This window comes from Vidua macroura, chromosome 10, assembly GCF_024509145.1.
Source record: "Vidua macroura isolate BioBank_ID:100142 chromosome 10, ASM2450914v1, whole genome shotgun sequence".
NCBI classification, from domain to species: Eukaryota; Metazoa; Chordata; class Aves; order Passeriformes; family Viduidae; genus Vidua; species Vidua macroura.
In genome coordinates, this window is record NC_071580.1 from 20,355,840 (window position 1) to 20,380,988 (window position 25,149).

A 25,149-nucleotide genomic window follows, 5' to 3' on the forward strand; every position below is an offset into this window, starting at 1 on the left:
GAACTCAACCCTGGATGCTGGGGTCAAAGGAGTAATGTAAGAGTAACCTGCCTGCTACAGCTGGGCAGCCCTGTGAGTAACTCCTACCACCCAGTCACTAAGGAGGGAATGTAGGAATAACCCACCTCTTTTGTGTGGAAAATACAGCAGCTTTGGGAAGAGAATTCATGTTGTTTGGTCAATGAAACAGAGTGCAAAAACATCACAGGTTTATTTTCAATTCAAGCTCAAACATAATACCTCTTGGGTCATGCTAATGCTCACAGACATCTGAACCAGTTATGAAAATGTTGCTCCATATCAGGATGATGGAGATTCAGTAGAAGCCCCCCTTTGCTGTGTGCATGGAGGCATTTTCCAAGAGTACAGCACCAAATGGTTTGTTACATGATAATAATGTCACTCAGCCTGCTGTCCCATGTAACCCCGTCAGTTTATAGCTGCAGTATTGCATAGACAGTTTGGAGGAAGGAGTGATTTCTGAGAACTTTATTCTCATTTTTACTGTAATTTTGGTTATGGAAACACCCTTATGCTTCAGATATAATTACAGCAGAAAAAGTCTCTACAATACTCTAATATAAAAAGGTAAAAATGAATTTGTTTATTGTATTTAAGAGTCAGTGTAAAAAGTATTTTTCCAGTTTTATTGAAATCTGTAAGACAGTGACGTGCACAAGGAAACTTCATGTTGTATCTTCTTCCTAACTCTTCTCTCTCCTCGGATGTGTTTTGCAACTTGACTACAGTTATAATGAATGTTGGTTTAAATATCCTGAAGTTCCTCATGTCCGATGTTGCTGCTCAAAACCGAGGTGCACTTTCTTTATCCTGCCCCATAACTAGGTGAATTCTTGGAGTAGCCCTCGTAAGACTTTTCTTATGGTCCGTAACTTGGAAACCAGCAATCCCTACTGGCACAGAATGCCCTGCAGACAATCAGTTGTCTTCTAAATATTTGTCCGGACAGTGTTACTGAAATGTAGGTGATGGTTTTATCACGTCTTCCACTGCTGCTCCTTTTTTAACAGGATTTTCTGCTTCCTTGATCATCTTTAAGCCTGCAGTCTGGCAAAAGCCTGCAAGTGTTGTCTGCATTTGTTGAAAGAACAGATTTGGTTGAGAGGATGAGCAATCTCCTAAAGCTGTGCTGGTTTGGGGCATGTTGGGGAGGTTGGTTCATGCAGGTGGGTGAAAGAACAAGGAGTGGGTGTTACTGGGTCTCAACTTCATATTTGAGGACGTGCGAGTAGAAGCTGTGGTTGGCGTTCTCATGCACCATCACAAACACCTCTCTGCAGCCCGAGGTGTTGCAGGTTCCCTCCCAGCAGCCCTTGTTCTGGGTGAGAGGGTAGGTGTTCTCAGCCTGGACCAGCACCTTGGCAATGCCGTGCATTTTGAGTTTGAACTGGACGTTGCGGTTGGCCGGCAGCAGGCCCGAGAGCGGCTCCACGATCTCGTAGTCTTGCAGCCACTTGCTGTAGCTCTGGGGGAAGGCTGGCCACTTCACCTCTGTGTTCAGGCACCTGATGAGGTAGTTGAAGATGTAATCATAATTACCGGGGTCCGACTTCTTCTTGGAGTAGATTTTGAGAACAAAGTTCCCTGCGTGCGGGAGGTGGACCTTCAGCTCGATCTGGTTCCTGCGGTGGATCTGCAGCACGTGCCGCCTGCCCATGTCCTCCGCGAGGCTGCTGCTGCCGTCGGTGTGCAGCGAGGTCAGGACGCTGATGTCCTTGCCCAGGGTGAAGGTGAGGGAGCAGCGCCCGTCGTTGGTGTGCAGGACGGGCTCTCTGTGTGACGGCCGCAGGAAGCCCTGGCGCTCTGAGAACCAGCTCGGCCCGACGGGCTGGTGCAGGTCCTTGGGGAAGCGCATGGCCTTGTCCACGGACTCGCACTCCACCACGTACTCCAGCACGCACTTGTAGATGTCATCCGAAGCCTCAGCCTTGGAGGGCTTGGCAAAGATCTCCAGCTTGTGGCTCCCTGTCTTCTGTGGGTAGATATCCAGCTCCATTCCATGTCTTTTCAAAATCATCAAACCGTGTTCATCTGTTCCCTTCAGCTTAAACATAAATAATGTGCCAGAACGGCAGTCCACGGATACAGAGGCTTTTCCATTTACTGGGAAATACAAAAGAAAAGAGGCTGCATAGGAGTGTCAGTACAGTTTTTAACCCTAATGTACCCCCTGTTCTGGGAAGGTTAATCTGGCCCAATAAGTTGCTGTTTCTCTAGAAGTAAAACCAAGAGCTGCAACTGGCAGGTCACAGCTTGTCATCAGTCTGCTTAGGGCAGTGTGCCTCAGAAAGAATGAGAGTGGCCTTTGTTTGTGAGATGTGCATTTATCCTGTTCTTATACACCCTGACATGGAGCTGTGGTCTGCTAGAATGTGAAAGCCTGTGTGAAATATAACTGAAAGTACCATCAGGCCAGATTGGATGGGGTTTGGGGCAACCTGGTCTGGTAGAAGGTGTCCCTGCCCATGGTGGGGGGTTGGAATGAGATGGGCTTTAAGGTCCCTTCCAACTCAAACTATTATGGAATTCTGTAATTCTATGATCATGAAGGGCTGAATTAGAGGTGATTAGACCTGGTTGCTAGCCCAGTAGCTGCTCCCAGGAGCTTCAAATTGCAGGAACTCTCCAGTATGTAGATATGAGATTAATCTACCTCCCTGTGAGCCTGTTCCCAAACAGCTTGAAGTCTTCATTACGTCCTAAAATGTTGATGTCCATAAGCTTTAACTCTGTTCTTAGCATTCACAAATTAGCCATCCAGTTAAATTCCTGCAGCTCTTGAAAAATCCAAGGGGGGAGGTTTTAAATGTGCGCCTTGTTCAGTTGTGGCACCGGAGCGGTTTTATGTTAAAAGAGCTGCTGGACTCACTCGGGTTGCTCAGTATTGCCTGAAGAGGTGCACAGTGGTGTGTGTTGGATGTGGGATGCAGGAGGGAAGATGCCCCATGGCTCCTCCGTTACCTGTTCGGATGATGGGAGTCTCCGGGTGTGCGGCCAGCAGCCCCAGCGTGTAGAAGTTGCTGTTGTGCAGCATGTTGTTCTCAAACTCCTTCAGTGTCAGCGTGGGCTTAAGGAGCTGCCAGTTACTGTTATCTGGGAAGTGATTGTTAATGAACAGGGCCGGGTGAGTCAGAAAGTAAAACTCATTGTACCTGGGAGAAGGGAGAAATAAGGGAAAATGAGTAATTACAAATAGGGAATTCTTCCCCCGCGCAGTGGTGGTGGTTTCAGCAGGAGGATGTTGGAGTGGTTTGAGCTGCTGATAAACTGAGATCTGTGGGTTTGAAATTCCCCAGGCAGAGAAGAAACCTGAGCTTTGGTCTTCTGTTTCCAGGGTAAATGCTGAACTTTAGGATAAACCCTGAGTATTTGCACTATTCCCTTGCACCCACAGGCTCCTGGAAAAAGGAGGCACTGGGTGTTGACTGCAAGCAATTCACAAAAGCTGTGACTCCACAGACTGTTGCCTAAACTGAAGATGTGACAAGCAAACCCAGCTGGCTTTTAGCAGTTTGTGACTTCCTGCTCAGGGCAACTACCTCTCTACAGGCTGTGTTCCATGCCTTGTACAGGCAGCCTGGGTACCTTGCCCATGGCTTTGTGTAGGCACACAGTTTGTGGTGACTGGGAGTGGGGCTGAGCCTCATCCCCAGTGGGTCCAGCTGTGAGAAGCAGTGAGCAGCACTGACAGCAATGAGCCATGGGGTGCCCAGGGGCACTGACCAACCTCCAAAGGGAACAGAGGGCACACAGGGGCACTGCATGAACATGAGGGGGTAAAAGGTTGGGCTGAAGAACAAGGGGAGCAGATGCTGCAGCTTCTGAGGTGACGTGATGTTACTCTGTATGGGCAGACACATGAAGCCTTCTGATGAGGTGTGGTGTTACTCTGTTTGGGTGACTGCTTAAAGCCTTCTGAAATTGTGTGGTGACACTCTGTGTATCATGGCCATCTCAAATGTGGCACATGCTGTGACATGTGCCATGAGAGCTTTGGGTCTTCCTGTGGCCCCAAATGTGTCTGTTTGGTTTGCCAATCCCATCAGCTTTCCTTCTGCCTTTGTACAGGGTTTACGTACTCAGATAGAGGGGGGTCTTTACCTGTAGGTGAACTTGGTGAAGGAATCATCCACAGAACCACTCCCCCAGGTGCTGTCCAGTAAATGCCACCTTCCCTCAAGGTAGACAGCGTTCCAGGCATGGTCAGAGTCCCCTGTAAAGGTCTGCCCTGTCTTGTACCCGTGTCCCTTGGCATGTCCCGAGAGCTTCTTGCACTGAATCCCTGCAAGACTGAAAGGAAACGATAAGCTGTAGCAGGAGAGTTTTGTGTTAAACCTGTCAGGTACTTCTGGGGAAGGAGAAAAGGTGATGATGCCTGAGGTGTTGGGTGGGGCTGTTTGTTTTTGTAGTCTTTGCACAGAGATTCAGAGAGCATCCTGCTGGAGGAAGGGCCTTTTCTCTCCCAGTTTTGCATATTCCCTGTCTTTTTGCCTAATGCACCATCAATTCAGCACAGTTAGAGGATGACATGATAAAGTGTGCTTAATTGCTCTCTGTCTTGTTACTCAGTGAAATCCCTTTGCTGCTGTCCACAATTAGCCCATGTAATTATAAATTAAAAGCACAGGCTGTTCTCTCCCCCTGACAGTGGGCCTGGTGTTTGACACCAGCTAAGGAATCTCAGACCTCATGGGATTCTGGATACTGATTTAGTTTCCTGAAAGAATGAGCTCGTGCTTGCCCAGGGTAGAAATGATTAAATATTCTCTTTCTAAAAACATGACGAATACCTGCGTGGATGTGTAAATAAGATTTAAATAAGCACTGTGTTAATAAGCTCTCTGCTGATGGATTCTAACATTGGCATCTTATTTCACCATTAATCTAAAATTGCTTCACTTGGAGCGTTGTCTTTTGTGTAGGACAGCATTGACATTCTTCTTCATAGAGAAGTGTGTTAAATGGAACAACTACCTTAAGTAATAAAGTGTGCAGGCTTCCAGAGCGAGATTGTCTGCATAATGTGGGTTTAGCTCAGGAGAAAAGTGATATTTATGGGGAAGATAATTAGCATGGTTGTTAAGAAGTTGAGGCCTGATAACAGATACTGGCTGGCAACTGGCAGTGCAGTGGAACTTGTAGGGAGGGCTGCTTTTCCCAGGGGAGGTGGGCACTTCAGCAAAGGAGAGGATGGAGCAGTGATGGCAGGCACTGCCTGTTCCACAAGTATCCAGAACAAGCAGGCCAGGCTGGAAGGAATGCCATGGAGAAACCTGGTGCTGCAGGTGGTCTGGAAAGCCCTTGCCAGCCTGCAGGCCCCTGTGAGTCAAATTCTGGCGTGGAGCTGGGCAGTAAATCTGGAACAGCTCCACTGACAAGACTGGTGAGAGCTTGGATTTGCATGATGTAACTGAGACTAGGAGCTGGCCTGGGATCTTTAGTGAAGATTTGATCCTAGAAGTTTCAAGGAGCTAAGAACCAAATTCCCACTAATTTCATGGGGATTGGATCTAATCCTTCTAGGCTTCTCTAGACATTCTTGTTAGCTGGGGTATTCACAGGAACATTAAGGGACAAGTTCTCCTCTCACGGTGCTCTCAATTACAGTGAACATTGGCAAAGCAGCAAGAAGAGTTTGTGCTTGGATGTGTTCAAAGTTCTCGAAATAAAGACCAGAGCATTTAAACTTGTCTCTCTAGTAATGGACAGACAAAAATCCAAGCTAAAACATCCTGTAAAGGAGCAATTCTGTATTGGTGAAAAGGGTGCTCATGTCTCTCATGTCAATGACTTCATACAGATAAATTAAGCAGGCAGAGAGAAGATCGGGAAGATCTCCAGGACTGGTTGAAGATGACCTAGATACAAAATGGACTGGAAGAACTGAATTAAAAAACAGTTGGCAACATTTGCTTGGTGCAGCAAAGAGATTAAACACAAAGTTGCTTTTCTGCCTCAAAAACTGTAGGAAATAGTCTGGCTCTTACTACAGGTGTCACTGGAATTCAATGGCATCTTCTTTTCTTTGATTTTGGGTTGACTTTGATCATTTCATCTAAAAAAGGAGCAAATCTGGCTTCTCCAGAAGGGAACAGAATGGTTTATGCTTGTGGTAGGTAGGTGTACGCCTCTGTGCCTGAAAAGAGGGAAAGCTACTGCCTGCAGGAAATGGGAGAAGCAAGAGGATGTGAAATCTGGGATATTTACAGACTGGTTAGGAAGAAGGGGCAGCTAGCAAACTGATCAAATCCCCTTTAGGCAGTGAGGCCAGCTTTGCTCCCAGAGCTGCTGAAACCTCTCCTGGGAAAATAATTGCTGTGCCTTCATCACTGACCCTGGTGAGCGCCTCCCGAATTCCAGGCTGCGAGGTTTGCCCTAAGTTGGATTCATGAATTTGCACTGCTTCACTTAGCCAGACTCCTCGACTCTGCTTGTCAGCTGAGAAGCCAGTTCTTGATAAGTGCTGCTGAAATATTGGTCAGGAGCCTGTGTTTGCATTCATTGCTATCACACCTGATGTTTGGAAAGTGATGCCTTATGGCCAGCTTCCCGCTATCCGTGCCCACCTTTCCTCTGTGACAGGAATCTCAGCTAATGGGAGGAAGTCTGGCTGCCAAAGCTGTGGTCAGAGGTGGCAGTGTTGTGTCTGCAACAGGCATTGTTCCCTCTGGCACTGGGACAAGTAGGACTCAATCAACGTCAGCCGTTGCCTTCAGCAGGACTTTTGGGGGGACTCCTGGTGTCTGGCAAATTGGTTTGTTTGTTCAAGTTCCCTCTCAGGAGCTACGGAAAAAAAGGCATGTCAAAACACCTTTTCCCCCTAAAACCTGGCTCTGAAAAGCCTTTCTGTAAGATGAGTGCTCTTTGCCTCCTGCCTTTCTGCTTAGACTCAGTGTAAGAGCAGCAGAGCATGGGGAGAAGGGATGAGATCTCTGTGCAAGAAAGGGGTGTTGTCTTTAAGTACAGTTTTTCACAACAGGAGCTAAACATTTTGCTAATATTTGACAATATAATAGGTTGATGACTGGGAGGTTTCCTGAATCACATAGTGACTAATCAGCCTGGAACTGGGGAATCGAGAGTAAATCAACAGAGCTTTTAAATAGTCAGAGATATCCTTGGAAAGATTAATGCTTTTAATGAACTAAGCATATGCTTTTTAAAGAACAGATGCAAATTCCCCCCTTCTAACTGCTAATAACTGTTCCATAGGTTGCAGCTATAAATGCATACTTCACCATCCTATTTCTTTACTCTTTAGAAAACAAGATCCAATGTCATAGAATGGTTTGGGTTGGAATGGACCAAATGTATATTGTGGGATACGTTGTTGGCTGGAAGCATTTACCACTTCAGCATCTGGCACAGTATGCTGGGGTTTTTTTTAATCTCTCCTGTTCTCTGTACATTTTGTCTGTTCCATGGTAAAAACCGTCTCAAATCCCTTTGCATGGTGTGGAAAGCCAATTGTTCTTACATGTGCTATTAATAACTACTCTGTGATTTTTCCAAGGGAGTGGAAGCCCCTTCCTGGGAGTGCCATCTTGCAAGCCCACTCTCTTAGGATTACTTTAGGAAGTCCCTTCCAATCTCCTCTCCCTGAGTTGGCAGATGGTAAGTGCAAGGCAGTGTCCCTGGGGTGTTCCTGGAGGGGACAGGGCGCCTCCAGAGGGTTTAGGCAAAGTTCCTCCTGGGACTCTGCCTCCCTCTTGCAAGGGACCATGCTGGAGACAGCACTCCTTGTTCAAATCTTGTGATGCTTTTAACCTTCACATCCAGATACCCCAAGGAAAATTCTACTTCTTCTAATCAAATTATTTCCATGTTTTCATCTGCCATTATGTTAATGCAATGCGAAGCTCAGCAGATGGCACCAAGTAAATTATGCTGGGGAGGGGGGTGGAGGGAGTGGAGGAGAGAGCAAAATTGACCTTTCTAGGACTTGCTGTTTTTCCACAGCATGGTTGGAAAGCTAAAGTTCTACGTCCTGCTTAAAGTCACATCAGTCAATGCAAAGGCAGACGGGATAGGCACGGACATGACAAGGAATGTTAACTCTCCCTGGCATTGAATGTTTCTGAACTTAATTTACCTGCACATATGTTCAAAGAGCTCGGCATAGCCCTCACAAATGCTCTTGCCCATCTGAAGCACGTCTCTGGGCTTGCTCGACACCTGGCTTTTGTTGTGGTAGCCCACGACGTCGTATTCTGGGGGAAGGAACACAGAGAAGAGTTCATCCAAAAGCCTGAGGCAAGGGGACCGATGGGCAGCAGGAGCAGCACTCGGGTTGCTTTTCATCTCCGTGAGCAGAGGGGAACGAGCTGTGGCTGTGCTGGGGAGGGTGGCCTGGACACTGCTGGGGCAGAGGGACAACTCTGTCCCTCATCACCCTTTGCTCTAAGCTTGGGCTGGGGTTCAGCAGTTGAATCCAAGTGGGTGGAAAACTTTCAATTTTTGAACACAATGAGTGTCCTCAGGAATTACCCTCAAGTGGAGGATCTGAAGAGTTCCCAGTATAAACCAGAGCACACTACATTTGAAGGAGTCAGATCGGCGTTACCTCAAAAGAAACCACTGAGACTTTTGCACTCTTTACAAGAAATTTATGTTAAAAATACCTGAAAAGCAGCTTGTTGGGAAACACTTGAAGTGGTTTGTTGCAAGTGAGTCACAGAATTGTAGAATGGTTTGGGTTGGAAGGGGCATTAAAGCGAATCTCATTCCAATCCCCTGTCAGGAGCAGGGACACCTTCCATTAGACCAGGTTGCTCCAAGCCCTGTCCAGTCTGGTCATATCAATACCTGGAAGCTCAGGAAATCTTGATTTGCAATGCGTACACAACAGCAGCACAGCAGGACTCCTTCAGACGGAGCTTGCAGAACTGGTCTGGGAAAGTAAAGTCAATACCACCAGCCTTGGCCTTGTCCACAACCTCTTTCTTAAAATACAGATGTATTTTTCTGACAAAGCTCTCAGGAATGCTGCATCAGCTGGCTCCCCCTCCCCTCGGTGCTGAGGCAGAGGAAGAAAAGCAGCAGCAGGCTGTGTGTGTGCTTTGATGGAATGCTTGTCATTTATCGGAGGGGCTCGGCCGATGCCTCCTCGGCGTTGGCTCCAGGCACTGGGAAAGGCTGGCTGCTCCACCTTGGCTGTTCTCTGACCACCAGCAAAGCTACAGAGCACTTTGAGGGGTGCTGGCTCCATGGGGCTTTCTATTTGTGCTGCAAATGACAGCTAAAATAATTATTTCCTTTAGTGCTGATGCTGTATGAGCATAGCAGCCCATCACAGGCAGGAATTGAAGAGAGTGGGAAGAGATGCCCAGAGAGAAGTGTTCTCACTTAAAATCCATCCAAGGAAGGAGTTTATGACATCAGTGCAATTCCAGCATAGATACATTGCATTTTTGCCAGCAGATTTAAATTCCCTACTCTGTTTCTTTTCTGTGTGTGTAAATGGGGTCAGTCTCACAGGAAGGAATGAGAGCCAGGGCCAAGGTGGTGTAAAAGATCTCGTGAGGAGATCCCAGCATAGCTGTCAGGGCCAGAAACATCCCCTGAATGTTGAGGAGTATGGACTGACTCCAACCAGGCCTGGCCCAGGTACTGTGGGCAGAAATGGGTTAACAGTGGACAGACAGAATAACCAGTGCTGAGTGAGTCAAAGCCTGGGCTTCAGGACATGCAGTGAAATCAGCACTCTCCATATTTCAGGGCAACACTAACGCAGTTTGGGACTGATCTAACCATGCTAACCCTGTAGCTGCTGATCTCAGTGGGTGTGAGATGAGGCCAGTGCTGCCCAAACTGCTCTTTGCCTCTCCATCACTTGGCCTGCACTGCAGTGGTGCCCCATCAGGATGTGTAGGAGGTGAGGGAAAGGACAGCTCTGCCTCTCTGCCCCAAGACTTAAAGGGAAATAAACATTTTTGCTTATGTTTTGCAAAATGCCATCATGTTGCATATCCAGTTTTCCCCCATCAAGGCACTGGGGTGGCAAGAAGCTCCTTTTGATGTGCCAGATGGGAGAGACTACAAGTGCTGCCTCCTCTTCCCATCTCCTGGTTTTTGTGTAACTCCAGCCTTTGGCCTGAGTAGGAAAGGGCAGAGGAACCTGAGTGGTTGCAGCTTGCTGGAGGGTTGAAAAGGTGCAGGTACAGGCAGGAACTGCAATCATACAGGTGCCAGTGTGGGACATGGAGCTGGGCAAGGCAGATGGATGGTTCCTGGTGGTACCTCTGTGACACTGGGACCCTCCCAAAGCAAAGGCACCAGCATCAGACTGTGCTGGAGCAGCTGTATCGGGCTGTGGGGACTTGGCACAGGGATGGAGCTCAAACTTAGAATGGTTTGAGTGGGAAGGGACCTTAAAGATCATTTCATTCCAAACTGCCTGCCATGGGCAGGGACACCTTCCACTAGACCAGGTTCCTTCTGAAATCTGGATCATCACCTGCTCCCTGTTTACTCCCTCAGAACTGGGCTCTGGAGGCGTGAGGTGGCTCTGAAGGTGACAAGCAGGCCCCTGGTGTTGGGAAGCCTGGCTTTTGCTCTGGCTCTTGGATGGTCACACCTCAAATGGAGTTACAGGTTAATCATGGGCACACAAACCTGGTGGAGCCTGGCAGTGTGAGGAGAGAGACTGGGAAACAGAGGTGGTGAGAGACCCTCTGGATGCATTTCTGGATAAAAGCCTCCAGAAAGCCTTCATTCCACTCCCTACATGGAAATAACCCACAACTACTGAGTAAAATGCCACGGCAGTGGGACAGGGGTGACAGCAACAGCCTTATCTTCAGCTGGAGACCTCAGCCTACCTATGTGATGGCATATCCACATCCATATGGCTCGAACCTTCTCCAGGTCAGTCCGGGCTTGTTTTAGCAGGGCTTTGACCAGTTCCTCCACGCTGTTTGTGACGTTCACCTGTGTGTGGGGAGGAAGCATTGCAAGGTCATGGTGAAGATCTACCCTGTGGCAGAGCTCCTGTCCTCACCATTTCTTGTTCTTCTGAAGCCAGTGAGACCCCACCTGCCAGAGACTGCTCTGCCTCCAGCTTCCTTAAAAATAGAGCTACAGTGCTGTAGGTCTATATATTTTTGGTTATGGTTCCCAGAGTGGGATTTCTTTGCTAATGTTTAAAGGGAAAAGGTTTTTCACTTGTTTGGGAGATTCTAATGCCATTGCCCCATAGCTCGGCCTAAGCTGGTGCTGGTGCTGGGAGCCAGGTTCATGGAACGTCGCCGCAGGGGAGCTGGGAGGAGGGCAGAGACAAAAGCAAGACTTACTTTTAATGCGTAGGCATCCAGCTTCTCTAATTGCTGCAGATCTACTGGCATGGATTTCAAAGAGGATTTGTCCCATGGATATGCTGAGAAGAAACAAGTTGTCATTGTTTTGGGAAGGGAGGGAGTTTTTCCTGGCAGTATGGTGGAACAAGGGGACAGAGCTCCTGCCTGGCCCATGGAGACATCCATCAGCGGGTGCTTAGGGAGCAGAGGACGCGAGGGCACCCACTGGAGGTCCCTGCCAGCTGCATGGAAGGCAGGAGCCATCCTGTCTAGACTGCTAGAATCTGTGCAGTGCTGGAGCATGAGCTGCCCCTGCAACTTTGGCACTGTATAACAGCATGGAAAATCCTGGGATATTGCATAGAGGGGCAGGAGAACAATGCAGAAGTATCAGGGAAAATCTGTACTGTGCAAGCCTTAGAAAATACATGACTTCTTAAAAAAACCCAGCAATAAAGAGCTGGTTTTCTCTGAGAGTTTTATGTGGTACAGGACCACAGTGCTGCAGGAATTCAGGCACATGAGGAATGTAACACTGGGAGCAGTGGGACTGAACCCTCTGTGCCTACCCTCTGCATCTTTGTAGGTTCTAAGCTCCTGGTTCTACTCAGTGTGAACAAAGGGTTAATAACTTGCCCTAATTAACCAGATAACTGATTTTTTTTTTTAACAGTCTTGGAATGAGCTGACACTGCTGTCTCCCATCAGCGAGCCATGGGGGATGGATGGACATATCCCTGTGCTGGCCAGGCTCCTGTCTGCCAAAATCAGCATGTAGGCACACAGCACCTATTTAACAGGCTGGTTTGTTTATATGTATTTTTCCTGAAAAGAGGTGTTACACTGACCTAAAGAAAGTAGATTTACACATTTAAAGGTTCACACTCTCCACAGCTCTGAAAATTACTTATTGCCTTTTTGGTTAGGGGATGGTCTTTTTGTAAAAATGTGGTTATCAGGTTTTGTCTTTGCCAGGTTATATCTGCAGAGGCTCTGTGCAGGACTGGGATCCCCATCCAGCAGTCCTGTGCGCTGTGCCTGTTTGCCTTCCCTTGGGCAGGGCTTGGGCACGTGCGACGCTCCCAAAGCCACTCCTCTCTGCCATCCCGAAGATCAGGGGCTTGGGAAGCTGAGCACTGCTCGTGCTGATGGATAGTTAGTTACCATGGAGGTCCTTTGCTCCCGGTGGCCGCGGGGCCTCAGTCTTCTGGAAACCTGCAAAGCAGAGAAGGCGGAGGGAAGAAGGAGGTTGTGCCCGCAAAAAAAAAAAAGACAACTAGAAATAAATCATTGTGGGGAGCAGGATTGGGTGGAAAAGGCTGGAACTGAGGCTCTTCTTGGCCCATTCCCTTCTCTTTGGACATGGATGTCAGCACCCTGTGGAGCGGGCTCCACATCCCCTCCCTGCGCTGAGCCCACATTCCCCAGCAGACAGGCGTCTCCTGTTCCAGCCCGAGGGCTGGGGACATCAAACCCCAGCCCACCATGGCCAAACCTCTCCAGGCGTGGAAGAAGGGAGTGTTGAGCTCCAGAGCTGTTAGATAACCTCAGTGGGAGCTTTGCTCACTAACATGGCTGGTGAAAGGCAGCTGGGGCATTGCTGAGGGACCCTGGAGTGTCACCACCCGCCTTATCCCAGGGCCAGAGGAGGAGGAGACAGCCACACCCCAAGAGCGGAAGGATTTTGCTCCTCAAGCCCCAGTCATGGGCAGGGTCCAGCAGCACCTGCCCTTTGCAGCCTCCCCGTGGGAGGAATGAGCCTGTCTCCTCCTGGGAGCAGCCTCCCAGGGGAGGGGGAGCTTGGAGACAGTGTGATAGAGCAGAGCCTCACCTTTGTTGTCGTGTCCTCTCAGCCTCTGGGAACCTGCAACAAGCCAGGCAGGGTCAGTGGGATCCCCTCAGCCCTGCCCAGGCTCCTGGGCTGCAGCATCCCCTGGAGCTCCCCAGCTCTGCAGAGGGGAAGGGAGGAAGGGCTGAGCCTCTGCCGGGGTTTAAAGCTGGCCTGTACCTTTTCCCAAGGAGAGTCTCTTGATGAGCTGGGGGCTGGTATCCTTGTGGTGAATCTCTACTGTCACTTGGGTTCCTGCAAGAAACAATGACAAACCCCCTGAAAAGGGAAAACTAACCAGGATATGGAGGAGAGGGCAGGAGTGCCAGCCAGGCAGCTCTTAACTTTAGACAAAGCAGCAGCTCTGGTGATAGCCAAGGTTTATCACCATATTAAAGAGCTCTTGATGGAGCTACAGCGAGCAGAGAATCAATGTCTTGCATTGATTTTTCTTGGAATTAAACATAGAAAGGCTTGAAGTGATGAAAATGGTCGGACTTGTGATACTAAAATGCCTGGCAAAGGCCATTGCCTGTAAGAGGCAGCATCCTGGATGAGCCAGCTGTGGTCCAGGCATATCCTGATGCTCCAGAAAAACCTCCCCTGGAAACCTGGCCTCTGGTCTTTAAAGTTTCAGAGAGGGCAATACCAGAAAAAGAGTGAGGGAATCTCTTATAAAAACTACCTGAACTTTTTGACAGAGGCTGCATTTTTTGGCCGGTATTTCAGAAGGGTTTGCAGCTCTTGAGGTTCCCTGGAGGAGCTCCATGTGATCCTGGGCTTCTCTTTTGGATCAGACAGAAGTTACTCAGGAGACTGAAGGTCAAGGTGTTAATGCACCTCGGGGCTGCCATCCAGTTATACCTCCCATACCTCATGACATTTGGGGTTTTCCTTTAAAGTCAGCTCCTGGAACTGGCTAATTAGGTGGGAATCTGCATTTTCATCAAAGAATAAATTTTTCTGCAGCATTTACCCTTAGAAAAGTGAAGTTTCTCCTGTGATTATGCAGAGAGATTCAATGTCCTTTAAGCCCCAAAACCAGAAAGCAAGAAAAACTGTATAAGCTGTAAAAACCTAAATCTTAGAGTTTGACTCCAGTTCTAGGATGGCTGCAGATATCATGATGTCAGAACAGAGCTGGCTGGTGTGTTTTGTCAGTTAATTCTAAGATAAAATTAAGTTGTTTCTCAAAGAGAAGATTTTATGCAAATAGTTTGATTTCCTTAAAATTTTCATATAATCAGGTCATTTTTATTGCTCAAAATTATTTTTACTTTGCTTTTTTTGGGGGTTTTTGTCCTCAGCTTTCACTTTCAAAGTTTCCCCCCATAAATTAAAAATCTTTGTTTTCAAGAAACAAACTTACTGATGATGAATGCCTTCTGCTGATGAGTTTAAAAGGCATTTAACAAATGAAAAATGTAATTCCACATGAATTTTTCAACGTGCTTAATAGCAAAGCTATCATTACTTTAAAAACTGGTGGTATGAAATGGTTGCTGGTGCTTTTATGATCTTTTATTTAATTATTCCTGATTGAGATATCATTCATAAATAATCATAGAATGGTTTGGGTTGGAAGGGACCTTAAAGATCCTCTTGCTCCAACTCCCTGCCACTAGACCAGTTTGCTCTAAGCTCATAGAAGCACTTGCTGCTCTCCTTGTGTTTTGTGGCCCCACAAGTCCTTGGTCAGCAAGTGCTTTGTGGGGCAGCTGTCCCAGGGTGGGATATTTTCTCTCTTTTGGCATGTTCTCAGGTTATTTAATTGGTGAAAAAGCTTGTTGGGAGCTCAGTGAAGCCCTGCTCTGTCTCTTGGCTCCCCACTTACCTTTGTCAGGGCCCGAAGTGATAGATGTTGTCTGCTCACAGGGATCTGTGGGGCCACGCCGGCCTGGGGGCACAAAGAGAAACATCTCAGTGCCTTGGAGAGAGCCAAGCAGTCAGCAAGGATGGGGTTAAATCCACCCTGCTCAGAGGTAAGGAACAACTCGGGAAGCTCAGCCCCGTTCTTCAGATCCAAAGCTCAATTGCTCCAGGTCTGGGGTTCCTGACTCCTCTCCGGAGGGAGGGATGCTCCAGCCCAGGCTGCTGCTGCTCAGGCTGGGGCTGCTCGGACCAGGGGTGTTTGGAGAGGTGGCTGGGAGACAAGGGCAGTGCTGGGGGCTTGGAGGCAAAGTGGGAACTGCTGTGGTTGTCAGCAACTCATCCTCACCTCTCCCTTCTGGAAGACCCCGGCTGTCTTGGACCTGGAGTCCTGGGGCAGAGGGAGGTGTGGGCAGCGCTGGATGTGCCCAGGGTTCACACGGGTGGAGGCAGCACAAGTCCGTGCCCCGGGGAGGGAGCAAACGCCATGGACACCAGGCTCTGCTGGGTGTTGGCCAAGGTGATCTCTCACTCTTTTTCAAAGTGTCCTGGGATCCCCATCCCAGCAGGAGCCAGGGGGGAGCCTGGATCTCACAGCTTGTCAGAGTCCATTTGTGCCATGTGGCCATGACAAGGACCAGTCCCCAGAGTGATGGGATCTTGTGGAATGGGGTCACAGCCTCTTTGACTCACTGGGGCTGGGGATTATATAAGTTTGAAAATATTGTGGCAGCACCAGGGGTGTCAGAGGCCTCATAGGGACACTAACACAGCTGGTGAAAGGGCAATTCATTAACTCTTGTGGTGCCAGAGGAGCCAAAGCTCTGCCTGCTCCTCTGATGCTTGAATTCCCCTCTCCCAGGGGGTTAAATTGTGCTTAAGGTAGACCTGCAAGGGAAGGATTCCCATGTGCATGCTAAATGATCAATATCAGCCTCTTACTTGCTCGCAGAGGAGGCTGACTCTGCAGCTCTGATTACAAAACCTCTTGAGCATGACAGAGGGAGAGAAAGCAGGATATTTATCTGCTTCCTGGAGTGGAGGCTTTTGTTATCTGCTTTGTAGAAGAAGCCCCAGAGTAGTGCCTTGCCATGAAATATTGTTTGCTCCCAGACTGTGTGCAGCCTCCAGCCACTGATTACAGAGGGACTTGGATCAGGGCTCCTGCCAGCTTTTGCATGCTGCTATTGCCTGACCTGTGAAAGCAAAGTTCCTCCTTGGTGTAACTAAAATCCACTGTCTAGTACCATGAGAATTACCTGTGTCTTACTCTACCTTTGCCCCTGCCTTTCTCTGCTAAGCCATGGCAGGCTTAGACTGCCAGGAAAACAAGAGGGGTGACCTGACTCCCTTCCCTGGGAGCTGCTCCATAGTTCTGGGGTCACCTCCTCAGATGTTCCTCCTCAACTATTTTAGAGCAGAACCCTGGGAACTGGCAGCAGAACTCTGAGAACTAGAATCCACATCATTCCTGGTCAGCAGTCCCACCTGCCTTGTGCTCAGTCTCTGAGGGGGGGAGATGAAGGAAGGGCTGGTGGAGAGAAGGTTGAAAAGGTTCTTTGCATCCCCCAGACCCTACTTTAAGCTGTGTGAGTGCTGGGGAAGTCTCTGGAAGCTCTAGCTGCAACCTGAGCAATTGGGGGCACTGAATTTCCCCTGCCATCAGCTGGCTGTGAAATGTAAGAGCTGCACGCACTTGTAATCCGACCAAGCTCCGTGGCAGGAGAATCCCTGCGGATGGATGTGCGGGGCCTCGGCAGTGCCACCCCTGTGCATCCTGTCCATGGGGCACAGAGGGAGGGCATGCTTTGGAACCCATGAAAGCCCTGGAAAGGGATGGGATATGTGAAGCACATTTATGCTCGAGAAGCACAGCTTGGAGCTTTGGGTTGTGCGCTGGGGTTGGTTTCTCACGGAGGGAGAGGGTGACCTACCACCTACCATTCAGGTCTGTGCCCTGATGTGGCTGTGATCTGCTGTTTCCATTGCCATCACCCTTGGAACCTGTAAGACAGAAATGGGAGATTGGCAGGGTCCTCCTGGACCGAAGTGTTGGTGCTGCCTGAAGGCCAAGTACCGCCAACCCTTTCATGCAACCCATTACCCCAGCTGGGGCCAGGTGTCATCAGGATCCACCTTCTGTCTCATCTGCAGCCTTGGCTTGCAGTTCTTGTTGCTAAAGTATGAAATACCAGGGGGCAGGAAGTGCAATAGTCCAGGCCTAAGCTGCTTTGGTAGGATTTGCTCTGATTTGAGCAGGTGCTGAATGCCGTGCTTGATGGAGCATGGACACGACTTTGTGATAGCTCTGCCTATAGTTGTTAGCCTGGGACTGGTTCTCTGAAAATTCAGCTTCTCTCCCAGGTTTTAGAGCAGGAATAATCGTTCTCCTCCCTTTACTTCTGCAGGGAGGCTCCCCTTGCAATTGCAGAGCACAACTGTAGCTTTTTGGAAGACCCTCTGCAGGACAGGGAGTTGGGCCAGGGACACTGTCCCAAACTGTAGCTATAAATGGCTCAGGACAGTGAGCCTCGGAGACAAAGCCTGGGCATGCTGCAAACAAAACACTTCTGCTCCTGTACTCCAGGGTGCTGGAGTGGGGTGAGACTGCCGAGCCCTCTCCCTGCTCCCGTTGCACAGCCCAGAGAGCCCGTGGGGCACTCGGGGCTAGAGCCGGACACAGCGAGGTGCCAACACAACCCTGGGATTAATGTCCCTGTGTGTCCCTGCTGCTGCACCCGGTGCAGCTCGGAGCGTGGCTCCAGCAAGGCTCTGCTGCACCAGCGGAAACACGCTAGGCTTCTACAAAAAAAGTTGGCATTTTGGAGTTTGGCATCGTGTGCAAAGAGAAGGAAGCCCAAATCCTGCTCCAAAGCTGCTGCTTCTCTTCTCCGCGTGCAGCTGCAGCCCTGCCCTCCCTCGCCCGCTGCAGGCGCGATGTTACCTGCGCCTCGGCCGCCTTCCGTCTGCCCCTCTCGCTGCCCTTTCTCCTTGTTCGCCGCCTCCTCGGGGCGCACAATAAGCAGCAGATTGATGGTGACTGCACTGGCATCTGCCTTAAAGTCCATGGTACCCATCAGCGCATGGCCGGGGCGCCGGTGCTGCCGCCGCTGCGCCGAGCAGCCGCGAGTGCTGCCCTGCCCTGGCAAGGCGAGCGCGCTCCCGCCCAGCGCAGCCCCGGCCCTGCCAGCTGCACCATCGGGGCTCTGCCAAAGCCGACCCTAATGAAGAGGTTACAAGTCACCTTTGAAAGGAAATCGCAGGAGGGATCCGTTTCCTAAAGCAGAGGAAGGAGCTGCGTTGCGGGCGGGGTGGGGGTGGGGGGGGGGGTCTGGTTTCAGAGCGTGCCCCCGGCTCCCTCCCCTCTCTCTGCCCTTTTCAGCTTTAAGCACTTGTCTACACTCAAATCCCCCAGCACCACTGTTCGCTGGGGGGGATTCGCTTCCCGGCGCTGATACAAATCCTTAAAAGGCTTTCTCTTTGGATCCTGTCCCCCGGCAGAACTCAAAGGATGCTTAGGAGCGTAAATAATAACAATAACTGCTGCAGGAGAAGGGCAGCGGTGGGGAGAAGGGGCTGGAAAGGAGACACGAACCTTTGAAGTGGGGAGGATCGGTTTCTGCAGGACTGCCTGCCCTGGAAAGGGATAGCAGAGAAGGGAATTGCAAGCTTCAATCCCGACTGTCCCAAAGGATCCAAAAAAATCCACCTCTCTGCCCCATCAGCCCGCGAGCCCAGCTGTCTGGGGTAGCTGGACACCGCTGATCAAAAAGGAAAGCCCTGCAAATCCCTGGCTTTCTAGTAACTGTCCCAGCCCACGGAACGGGGGACATGAAGGGTTACAGTGCGGGTTAGACGGGCTCAGCTGGTCCCTGCAGCTCGCAGAAGGGGCTGGCAGGGACACACGTTCTAATTTTACCACTGGCCCCTGTCCCGGCCGTGCTGCCAGCCCCCGCCTTGGCCGGGGGTCCCGGGGGAGCGACAGCACCTGTGGGCTGAAGGACTCTCCGGCAGCCTTGGGAAAGGTTGTGGGAGGCACCCGCTGGCAGAGAGGGGTTTCGGGAGCTTGGCATGGGCAGGGGGCCTTTTTGTGAGTGTTGCTGGTGCTTTTCAGGCAGGAGTGTGAGAGCAGTGGGCTCTTCAGCCTGCAGGTGGGGAAATTTATTGTCCTGGATCCACGGGCAGGAACTGGTACTACTACCTGGTGTTAGGTTACTGTGTTTGGAGACACGGGTTTTCCTGTGGATCTCTATATAAAACATGTCCCCTCCCAATCTCCTGGCCCTTTTCTGTTCCTGAGCCCCTTCCAGAGCATGGACAGCTGATACGCCCCCGTGCTCGCCTGCAAATCCAGCCCTAAGCAGCTCCTCAGCATATCCAGAAATAGCGTGTGGCCGCAGGGAACCTGCATCCATCCAGCTCTGCTGGTGCCCCATGGTACAATCCTGAGCCCCCTGTGCCCCCCTGGATAGTGCCACAGCATTCTTGCCAAGACAGGAGCTCCAGGGATGGGATGTGCCTGTAACCCCAGCGATGTGCCCAGAGTCCCATGCTGGGATGGATGACAATGTGGTTGGGGCCCAGGATTTGCTCTTTAGTTCATGCATTAGAGGAATTTTTGTTTCAGGGGTGCCCTGCATTTTTGTTTCAGGGTTCAGCTCTGGCTGTGAGGAGCTGGCTGGAGGTGGTTAAACCTGGTGAGAAGGAGGAGGACGAAGATGAGGAGGAAGGAGGGCCAGATGCATGCTGAGCCGTGCCGGACTCTGCCAAGCAGATTTCCAAGCCATCTGGGGCTTGCCCATCTCCATTTCAGGTCCCTGAGATTTATGGCTGGAGTGACTTTCTAATCACAGTTTCACCATCTGCCTGTTGGCCTTTAGCACCCCCCTGTCACCTGTCACAGCTCCTGCCTGGTCCGGAGCACCCTTTCCTCCCCGGCCACTCACCTGGGGTGCAGCTCCTGCTCCTGGTGTCCCTCCTCCCTCACATCCCAGGTGGGACAGTCTGCTCTCCTGAGCTATTCATTGGCATAGCTGAATCCTAAGCCTGGTGTCACCCAGGTCCTGCACCAAAATCTGCTCCAACCCTCTTCGCTCTGCTCCTGCCTCCCGTCCGCAGGGATTTCCCTGCGTGTCCCGGCCTCACTGCTCCTCCAGGCCTGCTCTTGTCCTCGTTCCACTCCAGCTCGGCAATGTGATGCTCGCATCTGGGGATGTTGGCAAGAGCCAGTTCCAGTGGTGCAGCCCAGGCCATGCTGGGACCTGAGCTGACCTTGCTGTGGACACTCTGGTGGTACCAGCTGAGGAGCTCAAATGTTTCTTCCTTGGCAGCTCTGAGCTGGAGCCTCCACAGCTGAGCATGTGGAGGTTGCTGCCTTGGGGGCTGCTGGCACTGCCCTTCCTGCCAGGCTGTACAAATCACTTGAGCCTCCTTTTCTCTCTGTCAGTGATGAGGTGGCTGCTCCTGGCCTGGCTGCCCAGGGGCTGAGCACCCCCTGCTTCCCTCCTGCACCAGCCTGGCCTGTGTCCTGCCACAATGTGTTTCCAGCACACTGAAAGCATCTCTAGGGAGCTCCTGCTTTCCTAGAAATGCCAGTCTTCAGGGATAAGGTGATTTGGTTTGAAAGGCTCCTTTGCATTTTCCTTCCTCCTGTTTTATCCTCTCTTTTTCCTGGAGAGGGGAAAGGGAAGGTTTCTGATGGTGATTTGTGCTGTCTGCCATGAGGAAGGCACAGGCTGTGCCTGAGGTGAGTGCTGCTGCCTCCCATGCAGCAGTGAGCCCTCCTGCTCCATTAGTTTTCCATGGAAAACAGTAACCTCCTCATTGGCCTGAGATAAGGACATGACCAGCAACATCTGCCCATGGGCCAGGATATTTTTGAAGCTAAAAATACCTACATTTTGAGGAGGGAAAGGAGAAAGCCTTTTATGCCATGTTGATTTTTTTATAAGTTGGACTTGATGATCTTAGAGGTCTCTTCCAACCTCATTCTGTGATTCTGTGATTTTCAAATAAAGGCAGCTCAATGGATTTGCTGCAGGATTTCAAATGCTCACCGAGGTCCCAGGGAGAAGAATTAATGGCCAGAAAGCAAAGGCTGCTATCAGAGTGCCATGATTACATGTATTTACCACATGGCTGGCATTTCTTTGTGGGTGGGGATCTGGGGGAGAAAGGGACTGTATGAATGTAGAGCAAGAATTAGGTTATTTGAATCCCATTGGGTAGAAAGGGAAATTGCAGGCTGCGTTCCTGGGAAAGGGTTTTGACTCTTGTGCAGGTGTTTTGCCTACACAAAGGACTGTAAAGGCTCCAGCAGAAGGTGTGTTGGGAAGATATTCCACCTCTGCATGTTGAAGGGAGGCTGCTGGGAATCTTGGTCCTGCCAGGGCCATGGGTGAAGGTGTCCAAATGTTTTTCCAAGACTGTTGTAGATGCCTGCATTGGAAAAAGTGCTAGGGCTGCCCTTCTCCTTGGTGTGGTGACCCGCTCTGGCTGTCCACCTTGGGGCACATGTTACACCCTGGTGTTTCAGGGCCTTCTCCACTGTCTGAAGAGAAAGCCTGGGCCTGTAACCCCATTGGAGGCAACACCAAAGTCATCTAAAGGTGAACTCCCCTTAATGTAATTTGGGACTAGCATACCCTGATGACCCCTTTGATCGATGGCTGATACCCATTATTTGAAACTTTTGCCTTTCATTTGGTACTCCTTGTGTCACAGCAAAGTGTCCCTGTTTTTGCCAGCTGCGCTGTCCATGAAGCAGTTCCAGTGTCACCTCCGAGCTGCAGAGCCTTCCTGCAGGGGTTGTTCCCTGTTGCTGCTCCCCCTCCTCTGAGCCCTGTGAGCTCTGCTGTGTCCCTTTTGAGACAGGAGACCAAGGCCAGCCATGCTCCATGTGCAGATGTGTCAGTGGCTCCTGTCCTGTTCGCCATGCCCTCCCTGCCCAAGCCATCCCAGCCTTAGGCTGGCTTTGTTCAGCACCCAGGAGCTGGGTGCTTTCACTGCACTTTCCACCCAGACTCCCAAGATCCCTCTCCTCCTCAGAATGTCTCATTCAGAGCTCGTTATCCTGTGTGTGTTTGTAGATATATTTGAAGTTTGGGGTTTGATTTGTTTTTTCCCAGCCATTGCTTTGCATTTGCAGACATTGAATCTCAGCTCCTGTTTCCTTTCCCAACTGCAAATGCACTGTGGAGGGCTGGGATGCATCCATGGTGGATAATTACAGCTGCACTCTGGCAAGTTCTAATCTGCTCTCCTGGCCTCCCTGTCCTTTCTCCCTCCCTGCCCTTATTCTCCTGCTGGCGTTTTCCAAGCCCAGGCTGCTCAGATGCCTCATTCTGCAGTTCTGCTGTGTCAGCAGCTGTGCTTTATGACTTAAGACGGCAGCAGAACTTTCCACTGAGCTATAAGCCCGTGTATTCAGTTTCCTGGTATCCACACAAGCTAACTGATGGCAGGGGCAGCCCTGCCAGGGAGGTCAAGGACATGTTTAGATGTCAGGGAGACAATGAGGGCTGGTTCAGAACTGAGTCGATGCTGTGACCCCTGGGAGTGATGCTGTGCAGGTGAATTCTGCCTCCTTTGGGGAAATACCTGTCCGCAGGTGGGCGAGCCTCTGGCAGGAGGTCCTGCATTCTGAGTGGGATTGCTGGGGATAAAAGGCAAGCCTGGCTGCTCCCTGGCTCATAACACAGCCCAGCACTCCTTTCATGAGGAACCTGGGGACACCCTGCCCACAGGGAGTTGTGGGAACAGCTGTGTGAGCAGCGGGGTGTGCTTGGGGTGTGTCACAGCTCAGTGCTCCGAGAGAGATATTTTTTCCTACTCTCCCTTTCTTCAGTGACAAAAGACATTGCTGTGACCATTGCTGCTTTGTTCATCCAAGACAAGCTCTGGAAGTAGCTGGGGGTTCAGCAAGTGTTTTGCTACGGTTTCTTAAAAACAAAAGCTACCACAAGGATGCCCCGGGGCAGAGAGCTGCAGGAGAGGCCGTGTGTCCTCGGGTGGCGCTGGCAGCTGGATGGGGCAGTGCCTGCGGCACCAGGCAGTGTCCCTGTCCCCAGCGCTGCCGGAGAAAGGATGGGGCTGCTGGCACGGCTTCGGCCACCAAAGGCTGCCAGGCTCTCCAGAGCTATCCTGACTTGTCTGGCCGAGCATGGATCATTGACCCTAAGCCTGCTGCTTGGCTTGGGGTTTGCTGCTGGCCTTTCTGGGTGAGGAGAGGGGTCCTGGCCGGGCTGCACACAGCCATTAGATATTAATCCTTGAATAATCTTCAAATAACTCATCCTTTGAAGGCAGTGGGGGCCTGTGTCACCCTGCAGAGGGTTTAGGGTTCTTTTGTTAAGGTGTCCCCACAACTTGCATTATTCATTAGCTGTGCCCTTGGGGATATGCTTTATTGTCAAGCACTCCTCACAAAGCTGCCCCCTGACACATGGGGGTGACATGTGACACCAAATGCATCAAGATGGGCAGATGAAAACACATAGGAGAAGAAATGAAGGGGGAGAGGAGAATACACTCTATTTCCCTTTACCAGCATTAAAAGTGAATTAAGTTTCCCCCACAGAGCAGATTTGCTTTCTGGACATACTCCTCCTCCAAAATTCTGGCTCTTGTACTGTGCAAGACTGGGGGAGATTGTATAGCTGTTGTTTCCAAGAATCCCCCAGAATACCCAGGCAGGGTTATTTTTTCCCTGGAAGGCTATTTCTGGTTTATTCAGGAGGGAGTCTTGCCCCTTCTAATTAAACAAGCAGCATGGCATATCCTGGGAGATGCAGAATGTACTTTTTCTGCATTTTATCAACATCTCTCTGCTACAAGGATGAGCAAAAACCCTTCTTGGTGACCCAGTGGACAAAGGAGTTATCTCGACTGCCCAGCCAGCCTGGTATTCTCTAATACAATGGCAAAGGTAAATGGAAGGCAACTTTGGAAGAAATACCTGGAGCTCAGTGTGAGTCATGGTGTTTGGAGGGAGGCGGACATAGTAGGAACCATTCCTTCTGGAGTGACAGGGACAGGGACCCTGGGGGTCTGAACCTCCAAACCTTCCTTCCTGAGACACCCTAAGAGTGGGGCTGTTGTTCCTTGGGAGCTTGGCCTGCAGGAGGACAGGCTCCTTGGTTGTGTTTACCTGGGCTAGAGCTGAAGGACCTGAGTGGTCATTTGGGGGGCAAGATCATGGAACAGCCCTCACTGGGGTTATTTCTTCTCTACCCAAGGTGCCAGGATGCTGTGGAGGGAGCTGGACTCTCTCATGGTGATCTTGGACATTTGAGCTGTTGGATGAGCTGAGGACACAACGCTGGCAACAGAAACGAGTTCACCACTGCCTTGGAGCAGTGTTGAGGTAACTGACTCTTGTTTTTGAGAAGCTCTCTCCATATTTGCTGCAGTGTCAGGAGTAAGAGTCAAACAGTTGGAATTTGCTGCAAGGCTTCTGTTTGAAGAAGTACCCCTGATGTTTCTTTGGGCACCCCTCTGAGCTATGGCTACCAAAACACCATCTCAGGTGCTCTTGAGTGAAGAATCTGGTGCTTGTCAGGATGGATGAGGTGTGACAATGCCAAAAGGAGACATATATATTTAATTCAGGGTGAGTCAGACTGGGTTTTGCTGCCTTTGGGCATCCTTGGACCTGGAGCCTTGCTGATTCTGTGTGTTCTCAGGACAGGAGTGACAAGAATGTGTCCTCAGGGGAGGCAGGACTATTTCTTCTGCACATAAACTCATTTCTTTTGGCTAAGGCCCTGGAGGTATGGATGAAATCCTCATTTTCTGCATCTCCTGCCTTCCTTGAGGGCCACACCTTCTCTCAGGTTGGCTGTTACTGCCATCCCCACCCAAAATCCTGACACCACAGTGGTGTCCTGTACTCCTGCTGCCCTGCCACGGGGATGCTGAGGTGTTTGATATGGGCTGGAGTATGAAACACCCACCAGGTATGGGCTGCTTGCACACTTCCAGGCTGTGGGAGAACCCCAAAACACCAAATCATTTTGTACCAGCCAAACCTTCCAAAAATTCTTTTATCAGGTACCAATACCTTCCAAAAAAAAAACTGCCAAAAATATCTTTGCCAGGAATTTTGCCACCAGCTGGGAAGAGCCATTTGGCTTGTTC

The 25,149-nt window shown here is 50.3% G+C and overlaps 1 protein-coding gene across 1 annotated transcript; it reads right to left on the reverse strand.

The window, feature by feature from the left end:
* Window positions 1–197: 197 nt before the first annotated feature.
* Window positions 198–18,089, reverse strand: KY (kyphoscoliosis peptidase). Its single transcript, XM_053985961.1, has 12 exons — window positions 17,957–18,089; window positions 16,954–17,016; window positions 14,978–15,040; window positions 13,324–13,398; window positions 13,147–13,179; window positions 12,480–12,530; window positions 11,313–11,395; window positions 10,842–10,950; window positions 8,114–8,231; window positions 4,123–4,311; window positions 2,983–3,173; window positions 198–2,124 (listed from the first exon to the last, which is right to left on the reverse strand). The coding sequence occupies exons 1-12, from the start codon at window positions 18,087–18,089 to the stop codon at window positions 1,214–1,216; spliced, it is 2,019 nt and encodes a 672-aa protein (XP_053841936.1). The 3' UTR covers window positions 198–1,213.
* Window positions 18,090–25,149: the final 7,060 nt, after the last annotated feature.

Excerpts from the sequence above, each read along its gene's own strand:
- KY (XM_053985961.1), bottom strand. The coding sequence starts at position 18,089 with ATGGGTACCATGGACTTTAAGGCAGATGCCAGTGCAGTCACCATCAAT. Across the intron at positions 13,180-13,323 it reads GAGACTCTCCTTGGGAAAAG|GTTCCCAGAGGCTGAGAGGA; the intron begins GTACAGGCCAGC and ends GGCTTGTTGCAG. Across the intron at positions 10,951-11,312 it reads TGGATGCCTACGCATTAAAA|GTGAACGTCACAAACAGCGT; the intron begins GTAAGTCTTGCT and ends CCCCACACACAG.